General features: G+C 38.9%; 1 protein-coding gene across 1 annotated transcript; it reads right to left on the reverse strand.

The window, feature by feature from the left end:
- Window positions 1–9762: 9762 nt before the first annotated feature.
- Window positions 9763–10740, reverse strand: LOC114537276 (allatostatin-A receptor-like). Its single transcript, XM_028558416.1, has one exon. The coding sequence runs from the start codon at window positions 10738–10740 to the stop codon at window positions 9763–9765; it is 978 nt and encodes a 325-aa protein (XP_028414217.1).
- Window positions 10741–11181: the final 441 nt, after the last annotated feature.

Raw genomic sequence — 11181 nt, forward strand, 5'->3', positions numbered from 1 at the left:
ATATGTAGTGTTTTCATGACTCATGTTTTCATAACAAAAATTAAGGGGCTGTTTACATGATACCGGTTACATGAGATTCAACAAAGCGTGAGATAATTTTGAGGTATTGAAGGAGTAAAGAAAGGTATTCAAAAAATATTTTGATCCTGATCAGCTGAGACAATTTCAATGATAAATAAAAACGTCAGCAATTTTATTAACTGTCATTTCGCAAACTCTTTTGTAAAAACGTTTTATAAATATTGTTGAAAATAAAACGCTGGAAAATTACATGAGCTGATAGAAAATCATCAGGGAAACACATACAGCTACATGGGACAAAGCGTTGAGGGAGGTGACGATTCACAATCTATAGCCGAGTGAGTAAAATATATGTATATAGCTTTTAGAATAACACTCAACATTTAGTTCATGAAGATTCTGTACTGTTTTTACATTTTCGTACTGCAGTTTTTAATTTTTAACGGTTATAGTTAGCTGTGAGAGTCGATAAAGTAAAGACTTGCCATAAACGCTATTGACACTGACATGTTTATCGCATGATCTTTCAGATTAAGTAGGCCAGCTTATACAAGTGATCATGATTCCAAGGCTTAAAATATGGAAACATAAGTACACAAAGCCACCGCTTAACTATCACCGATATTATGATTAGCCCCTAAGAAATGACATGACATGAATTCATTCACCGAAACTCAAAAACGTGGAACCATTTAACAATTAGACAACGAGTCCGAGTTGTCTATGAGCGAATAGTCAACGGAGGCGAGTTGTCTAATTGTTTTAGTATACACCCTGTACCTAGATATATATTAATTTCGAGAAAATAATCGACACACTGCAATTACACCGAAAAATAATTTAATTAATTCAATTTTATACGGTCGCGCGAGCGAATTTTTCCCAAACGTTCACCATCACGAATAGACAATGAATGGTTGAGTAGCCAATCAGAATGTAGGATTTGTAATAGACAATAGTCGGGTGTATACTAAAATGTATTATTCCTCATCCCTTCGCTACTGTGTCTAAACTCGTTTTAGTATTTCACTCTGTCATACATTTAATGAACGTTGTCTTTTTGGTTTATAATTGCACGCTTGTACACAATGCTAATTAATTGTTTTTATTAGATTCCCCAGCTGCTCGTTACTAGCGTTAGCGAATAAAATTTGCTAATAATGCAGATATCTTTTTATCATTAATTTGATCTGTTTTGGAGCTGTGGTGTCATACGAAAGAAACGATGACTGACGGATGTATTTATTCGTTCAATAAAAGAAAATGGATTGTTTCCTGCTTCCTATTGGTCAGGAGGTCCACGCGTGGGGGGCTTAAAACCCCCGTTGCTATGCATTTCCTTCATACGCGAATGTAAAAAGCACGAAAAAGTATAGGCCTTCTCTAGTACTATGTTTTGGTTTCTGAACGATTACGTTTTTAAACAAGACGCGAGGTAGGCATTAATTTGGGCTACGTGGTCTGGTGGTACTGGGCAATGAACAAAAAATATTTGCACTGTTTGCACTGTTTGAAGCTCGACCCAAGATCACAACACCGGCAAAAGAAACTACACTAAAAGTTGTAAGTAGTAGTCAGCCAAGTCATTTTGCAGTCTATCGTAGAGAACTTAAGATTGTTGGTAGAGTAAGACCTGCGAACCAAAAGAACAGATTGTCGTTTATTATCCCAACCCGCCAAGTCGAGTCAGGGAGATCTAAGGAATATACCGTAAGTGAAGTATTGAAGCAGTTATCCGAGCAATAAGCCCAACACTCAAGCTTTGTTCAAGCTGTTTTGGCAAGAATCACTACAAAAAGGAATCAGGAGTGGGACCATTCGTGCAAACACGAGACCTTTGTTTAAGGAAAATAATATCACTGATAAGGAGCTAATCAAGGGAGTAGGCGATGTAATGTCTGAAGAGATGGAACGAATAAATAAATTGACTTTATTATCGCGGAAGCAAACGGCCAAGGTCAATTCCTGTATCCATGATAAACAAGAGCAAGACTCAAGAACGCACAAACTGGGGAGAAAGGCAAAACGTGACACTTTGATGATGGCATTAGAGGCTGTCAAAGCTGATATAGCTAGGTTCTATGGCTGCAAATAACAACCAAGGTGTAGTCAGAAATGATGCAAAACCAAAAACTGTAAATCACAAGGAAATGGGAAGCCATTGTTATATATGCGGTTCAGATGAACACTATGCGAGGGGATGCGAACAGGGATCGGGAAACAGATGAAGACTCCTTCAGAGGGACATGGAGAAGTGGATTGTTTAGGTATAGATATGATATGCGTTCACATTACAGGGACCTGGGCAACTTTCAATGAAATATTAAATATTTGCGTGATGGTTGGCCCAATTCGAATGCAATTAACTCTTTCCAAAACAAGTACGGGAGATCATCTGGTCCTGATGATGTTCGTTTTCGTTTTTAAACGTATCTCTACTGTACTCTTTTGAAATATTTCAACTGTAAGCGAAGGAACTCTGGTATTCTCTGGAATTTCGAGTAACTCTGGTGTAGTATAATGAGGGTCAGTACTAACACTTTGGAAGAAGATATTTACCATTTTCATTCTTTGCAACATTAAGTTGATTTTTGCAGCAATAAGCTTGATGTGTTTAAACAGCTCACCCAGAATCTCGCTTGTCTTGACCCCGGTTATACCATATGGTTATACACAACGAATTCATTATTAACATTATACTATGCGAAATCGTTCACAATATTTACGGACAACAATTCCCATTGACATATGTGTTAACGTCTGCGAAACTACGTATATGCGACAGGTCACCGTTAGGTCGCAGAATTAGCTCACTACAACTTTACCATCAAATACAGGCCCTATCAAGAGTGCCGATGGGCATAGATGGTCATATGAAACTGTGTTCTAAAGAAACCTGACAAGGTAGCATCAAAGCGTGCACGAATGGAATTCAGACTCAAGCACCGTGGATTACTGCAACACAACAAATCCCGAGGTACTCAAAATGAAGTCAAGCTGTATGGAAAACGAGTCGGGTACCGTCGCCTTTCAACACCCCGCACAGCAAGCAATTCTAATAGATAGTTCAAGTATCGAGAAATTAGGACATGCGAAACTAAATCCTGGGAAAGCAAAGGGGAAACTGCAGTCACGCTTCTGCAACGGTAAAGCTGCAGAAATTTGCATGGACACGGAGAATGCGCTTTACAAATCCCCTCTGGGACTGATGGAATTGGAACAAAGCCATACAACGGAAATTAGTACAGAGCACAATAATGTTGGCATTCCAAATCGTTCTCCTGTGGCACCACTGGAACCAAAATATAATGACACAGGAAATGCATATAATAAGCCAAATCCACCTGAATTAGATGTCATCGCGTCTGAAATCAAAGAAAAAATGTGGGGTTCTATTAGGCAACAAAGTTTATGCGATCAGATTAGTAAAATCTATGACGAAATCGCCCATTTTAGAAGGAACATTTTTAACATACCCTCCGGTAGAGCGGGAAAAGATTTCATTGCAGAGTTGACTTATTGGCTAAAGCAATTCAATTCCAATTCTGATCTCAATTCGATTGCATTAAAAGCCTTTATGGTGCTTCCATCTTTGATTCTCCAAAAGCCCGCGGCAACATCAAAGAGCAAAGAAAACAGCACAGCGATAAAACGAAGATTAACCCTATGGAAGCAAGGGGACTTGAATCTACTGAATGAACGAAAGAAGTGAGATTTATACACGATCGATTCTTATCATCAAGAAAACCCCGCACAGTAAATGATATCTCCAGAGTTTTCGCCAGATTGGTAATGCAAGGAAAACTATCCGCGGCGATTAAATTTCTGGATAAAGAAAGCTCCCAGGGTTTACTAGATCTTTCCCCGGAAACTTTGGAAGCTTTGGAAGAGAAACACCCGGCAGCCAGTGATGTAGAGGACGAATGCCTCCTAAATGGTCCCGTAGATCGAAATGAATAGAGCGGTAGCAATGCACAATCTTCGAATAACCTGCAACAGAATGTCCATATACATCATTAACACCTACAGATGCCCCTCCAGGCTATTCATATGTGGGGGAGGTAAGATTTTGTCGCAAGAAGGTACCACCCAAGGGGATCCTCTAGCTATGTCCTGGTACTCAATTAACACAGCTATAATGATTCAAAGTTTGAGATTGAACATACCAGAAATCAAACAAGTTTGGCTGGCCGATGACTCAGCGGGAGGAGGAAGATTGACACATTTATATAATTGGTATTTAAAGAAATACGGTTATCTAGTAAATGGTCCAAAGTGTTGGCTGACAGTGAAGACGCAAGAACTGGCCAAAGAAGCAGAGCAGATCTTTGGAGAAGAAGTTAACATTACAACAGAAGGAAAACGTCATTTGGGTGCTGTTATAGGATCAAAAGAATATAAAGATGAGTATTGTAGAGAAAAAATTAAAGGATGGGTACAAGATATTTCATCACTCACGTAAATCGCGAAAAGCCAACCTCATGCAGCCTACATTGCCCTTACGAAAGGATACAAATCAAAATTTACCTACTTCATGCGAACAATTGAGGCCTTCGAAGAGTACGTAGAACCGATACATGAAACATTGAATGACATTCTCTTACCCCAATTTTTTGGTCAAGAAGAACTCCTTGCGAGTGAACTTCGTGAACTTGTGACCCTAACGCCAGCTCAAGGGGGATTAGGCGTACCGAATTTGAGAATAGAAGCTCCCTTGCAATATGCAGCCTCAAAATTATTTACTAATCAACATGTAAATTCAATTAAACGGCAGAGTGAGGCTCTGGATCCGATAGAGCAGTCTATAGATGATCTGAAGCGAATGCAGCAAGCAAACAAAGCGGAAACTGTTAAGTCAAGAATAGATAACATTGATGCAACACTTTCTCCAGACCTACTGTTCTTAGTAAAGCAATCCCGAGGCAAAGGAGCGAGTTCCTGGCTAAATGCGATTTCACTCAAAGATCAAGGTCTAGCCTTCAATAAGCAAGAATTCAGAGACTCGTTACGAATGAGATACAATTTAACTTCGAACGATTTACCAAGTCATTGTGCGTGTGGAGATCGCTTTAACATCAATCATGCCCTCTCTAGTAAAAAAGGTGGGTTCGTGGCACAAAGGCACGATGGAATCCGTAATTTGCTAACAGCGCAACTGGGTAAAGTGTGTAAGAATGTGGAAATTGAGCCTCATCTTCATCCCCTTGACAATGAGAGATTTGACCTGAGATCGGCCAATATAAGTCCCGAAGCGAGATTGGACATGAAGGCGGACGGTTTCTGGCTACGTGGAGCTACTGCATTTTTTGACGTAAGAGTAACGCATGTAAACTCTCGATGTAACCAAGGCCGGCCAACCCAGAACATTTTTAAGGAACATGAGAACGAAAAGGAGAGAAAATACCAACAGAGAGTTTTAGATGTTGAAATGGGCTCCTTTACCCCACTTGTTTTCGGAACCAATGGAGGAATGGGGTCTGAATGCCACAAGTTTCTTACTCAGCTGGCGCAAAAATTAGCAGAAAGAGATCATGAACGTTATGCAGTTGTCATAGCTTGGTTGAGAACCAGAATCTCTTTCGAAATTCTAAGATCGGTACATGCGAGTGTAAGGGGATCTAGATCACCTTTCTATAAAAAAGAACTTGAAGTAGTAGACGATTTTGGACTAAATGTTAAGATTGCAGAGGTTTTTTAAAGTTTTTTAGATTTTAACTTTACGTGCGAAGTACTCCTTTTCTAAAAAAATTAGGAAGAACAACAATCATTATGACTTTCGAAGAGTTTAAACAGTCCATCTGAAAATGCATGGTGATTAGAATAGTTAATTTTGATCTAGTTTTATTTAAAATTCTTTTAAATATGTATATAGTTAATTTTATCATAAATTACATTAAAGTTTTAGTATGTTTTAAATCCCGAGGTACTGAACACGAGCGAAGTCAGCGAACTCATACCCGAACTCAATGCATTACAGAGATTAGATCCTGACGAATTTGTACGAGCTCAAAATAATGTCCCTGCCATCGGAAAAATCCGTATATTAAAAGCAAAGAACGAATACCCAACCGAAGAAGATATACATAAGGCATAAGCTAACACCAGAAGCTAAAACATAGCTAAGAGAATGGAAAAGATTAGAAGTAGGAACTGACGGAATACTGAGAAGAAAACGAGGACCAGTGATGCAATTAGTGCTTCCACATTGTTACCGGATGACGCGTGGTATACAAATTAGAACTCCATCAGAATATAGGTCACCTTGGTTCCGAAAGAGTTGTTGAACTTGCATGGGAAAGGTTCTTCTGGCCGCACGTGCAATTAAGGAACATTACAGACTTCGTGACTAAAGAATGGAACTGCGAGAAGCAACGAGCTCCACCGAAGAAAACGCGTTCTCCATTACAGAAAATAACTACTTATGCGCCAATCGAACTTGATTTCCTACACCTCGAACGGAGCACTGGCGGCTACGAATACATCCTCGTAATAGTCGATCTCTTCATGCACCCGTTTCGTCCAAGCATATCCAATACGGAATAAAGAAGCGCGAGCAGCAGCAGATAAATTGTTCAACGATTTTATTCGCTTGCATTGCTGCTACTGCATGCATGTATATTATTTTTCTGTTTACATTTTCTCTCTTACTGACCAAAATTTTATGTGTTTGTTTCCGGTTTGGTTCATGATATTATATTCGCATATAGCGACGCAGTCACACATTGTATACCGCTGGGAATTTTTGCTGAATTTCATCATTCTGGCGAATTCTGTTTACATACAACCTCAAACGAAGAAATTTGCCAATTTAAGACGTTTTTTTAGCATTTCCCATTCTCCGCGTTTAATGCATGTGCCCAGTGTTGTATGTTTTTTTTCCGAATCAATACTGATACGTGTTGCATGTTAATAATTTTTTGACATGTTATGACTATAATGAGTTTTGATAGTTTATTTGTAGTACGTCTTTTCCGAAGAGCGAGGAATAATCAATATGGATCGATGTTGCTGAATTTTACTACATTACAACGCTTTACATGTAGGAACGTTCCACGTTGTCAATAAGCGTTGAGCTTGCCTCGTCAAAGCGTCAAAGTCGCTTGTGTATGATTTTTTAATATTTTTTTCTGTCCACAAAAAAATTACGTGTATAGCATTTGGGCAGCAGGGGAAGATTCTACGATAGTCTATTAAGACTAAAATAATCAGAATATTTATTCTCTTACTTTAGTAACACTAAAAGATTAAAATATGAAAACCGATGTTTGGAGTTATATTGTCCCACATTGGCGGCGCCACTGCGTTTGAAGGCTCCAACTCATAAGTGAGTACTTCAAGCGTTGCCATTGATGTTTGCATATACGATAAATTAAATAAAGTAAAGAACTTCTTATGCATGAACGATATTTGCATGTCACCGCGTGATATTATGACGGCCTGGTTACAGCAATAGTATACCCATGCAATACCCAAGTCGGCTACTCTGCGGGTTCCCCTTAACGTATCATCGTGGAATGCCACGAGTACTTGCGAAGGTAATATAGTTTTGGAACAACAGAACACTGCAAAAAAAGGTCCGCGTTCCTGAAGGCTTGAAATGGTGATGAATATGAGCGACTTTACTGCGTGTCACTACAGTGAATTTCGAGCGCAAAAACAAGCACACCATAGCCATTCTATAGCATGGATATATAAGTGCTGGAGATAAAGCTAGAGCGCCCTAATATATATCTCTCTTCAAATTAAAATAATTAGCCTTTTACGAGTCACGGGAGACTTTCCACGTTCGCAGTAAACTCACACAGTCACGATTCAAGTCAAAATGCATGCTCGTCAGTCTCGAACAACGAAATGAAATTACTTGCATTACACAATTACTTGCATTGCGGCAGTAGCTCGTTTTTTGGGATCTCGTCATGTGGACTATAATCCAACAGTACGCTATCACCATGAGTGCCACAAGAATGACATCATCCCAAGAAACATAAATATTGCGACGAAACTTGATTTTGAAGAGTATTCTCGTGGCGTTCTCCAAACGCACATAAACGTGCCGTTTACTTGAATAGGTGTTATGTTCAATACCGCCGTAACTTCAAAGCACATTCCGGCGATCCGGGGAAAAAGCACGGTCAAGAAGACGAAAACCTTCGACATTTCATACCCAATAAAAGTTAAGGGCATAACAACCGCTAACCAGCGATCAAAAGTTAATATGAGGATGGACACGGAGGTTACCCCCAAAGCGGAGATAAAGAACTGGGACTTGAATATCTTGCAACTGAATATCCATCGCGATATTACGTCAGAAGGTAAAGTATAAGCGCGTCTTCGTGCAAAACGTGTCCAGGAGAAATAGCGATAGAGATTGTTTGGAGAATATTTTGAATTGCAAGGGCGAGAATTAAACAGAGAGGTCTCACCGTGGGTTGGCGTTTTGCACGCCGTTTATAGATACGTACATATACGGTATCTCGCGCGGAATAACATTGGCACCCATATCTCGTTGGAAGTCATTGGAGAGAGGTCGTACGCCCATATCGATCTACTTGTTTACTGCGTACAAATATAGCCGATAAACTCTTTAAAAAGCACGTATCTAAACAGAACAATAACAGTTTATTGCATTAATGTAAATCACCTAACTGATGTGTTTGTGTAAAAGACGCAATTTTGATCTTCTATGCATGCTGATCGTGCGTAAACAATACAATAATAATATTAATTCAATTCACTTCAAACCCAGTAGAGGACAGTATAGGAGCTTTTCTTAACTCAAGCAACATACCCAAGTGTTTGTCCCAATTGTTTTATAAAATAACAACAAGAAGTATTTTCAACAAGTTCATTCAATTCAATTCAAACCCAATATATATGGGACAGTATACAAGTTTTTCTTAACTCAAGCAAAATTCCCAAGTGTTTGGATCAGGCCATCTTAATATTAGAAACCACTATTTGTTTTATAATTGTTTTATAATGTAATAACAACAAGGTAGTGTTCCAAGTTTCATTTCAAAAAGCAAATTAATCATCATCACGAATTCAATATAACGGGAATAAAATTTTGCGATTAGCTCGTATTTTTGTCCAATTGGCTTCTAAAACCCGCTTGCATTCAAATATATGTCTGCTAATTTGCATGCTAGCGTGCATGGGCTAATGATCTTATTTACAGTCTTTATATATGATTATAGTCTTATTAACTTTCCTTCTTTCGGCCTTCGGTGAATAATCGTTGCCAAATGCAATTGCCAAAGCGTACACTGAATATACTAACCAAAGCCAAAGCGTAAATTGAATATACTAAAACATTATTTTTTATTAACACGCATTATGTAAATAGTTCTCGAATCTCGACTTTTCAACATCACATTTGTTTACAAAGTATATTATCAGACTATCAGTAAGGAGCCACAGAAACTCCTACGATTTCCATCTCGCCATCAGAACATCTACCGTCTAAAAAAGATGGACCCTTAAAATCCATATTTCCCATATAAAATTGACTTAATAACTATAGCTACATGATGTAATTCGCAATGGCGATATTTAAAAACGATACTTCCTGTTGACTTGATATGAACCCGAGTGGACAGGTAACTGGGCTATTTCAAGTATCGTAAATCATTCAGTTCATTCTTTAGTCATGTATACCTATATAACATGAAACGACTGATCCTTTTCGTTTAACTTCACTCAGTAAGTTGTCATAGAACTCAATTAAAGTATATAAACAGCCTACGAGGGGTATACAGCTTCCCCTGGCCCTGACAATTCACCTCCCTGTGGGTGTACTTTGTAGCAAAAACAACCAAACAGCTCCCTCAGACCAGTCCTGTAAGCTCTGTTTGAGAAACAGTAGATGACTGGATTAATACAAGAATTGGCAAATGCCAAGCTTTTGAAGACGAAATGAATTGTTGTACCGAGCTCCGTCAAGTTAACTTGGGACAATGCGTAATAGAGTTGATCCGGCAGCCAACATACGATTATTATACCAGAGGCAAAAAAGGCTGTTGTTGTGACTCTTTTTAGGGCTTTCAAGGCATTACTTTTTCTGACCATCCTCTGATTGTTCCTAATCACCTCAATTCGGATTTCGGATCTCTTCATGTGGACTATAATCCGACTGTACGCTATCACCATGAGTGCCCCAGGTACGACTATCATGCCCAAGAACGTGAACGTTGCGATGACAATCGTTTTTGAAGAGTATTCTGGCGTCTTCCAGGCGCATGAAAAGCTGCCGTTGACTTGAGTAGTGGTTGCTCTCAATGGCGCTGTTATTTCAAAGCATGTTCCGGCGATCCAAGGGAAAAGCACGGTCGAGAACACAACAAGCTTCGATTTTTCATACTTCTTAAAAGTTAAGGGCATAACAACCGCTAACCAGCGATCGAAAGTCAGCATGAGGCAGGTGTACACGGAGGCTATTCCCAAAGCGAAGATAAAGAACTGGGACCAGAATAGCTTGCAAAAAATCCATCGTAATGTTCGGTCCGGTGGTAAAGTATATGCGTCTTCGTCCAAGATATATCCAGGCAAAATCGCGATAAAGATGGCTTGAAGAATATCTTGAACTGCCAAAGCAAGAATTAAACAGTTATAAGTCTTCTTCAACAACTCTGACTTTTTGATGAAGAGCAGGATTGTCAAACTATTAGAAAGAAGTGCAATGATTGAGATTATCGCGAGGATAACTTTTTCGTGCACCATCTTTCTTTTGGCGAGATTAGTGCAATAGAGCAGCGTCCGGTTTACATTCGTGGCAGTAAAAGCCTCTCGAAAAATATTGAACAATTCGCTTAAATTACATTTATCATGCAGTCAACTTTTGCGAAATTCAAATATTTTGGGAAACGCTTCAAAAATCTCTAAACTTTTGTTTCATTGTCCAATCAGAACTGTCCAATAATAAAAACAAAATCTCATTAGTCAATGAAAGCATTAATACTTACACGCCTAGTTGATATGAACAGGATGCAGCAATGTTGTGCTGCCCACATTGTTCAGAGTTGTTATCAATATTGAACAATATTGTTACACCCGATTCAGTTTCAACAATATTGTTCAATGTTGATAACAACTCTGAACAATGTGGGCAGCACAACATTGCTTCATCCTGTTTGTATCAACTTGCATCAACCTGAGCGTTTT

This window comes from Dendronephthya gigantea, unplaced genomic scaffold, assembly GCF_004324835.1.
Source record: "Dendronephthya gigantea isolate DGI-Jeju-01 unplaced genomic scaffold, DenGig_1.0 000155F, whole genome shotgun sequence".
Lineage (NCBI taxonomy): Eukaryota > Metazoa > Cnidaria > Anthozoa > Malacalcyonacea > Nephtheidae > Dendronephthya > Dendronephthya gigantea.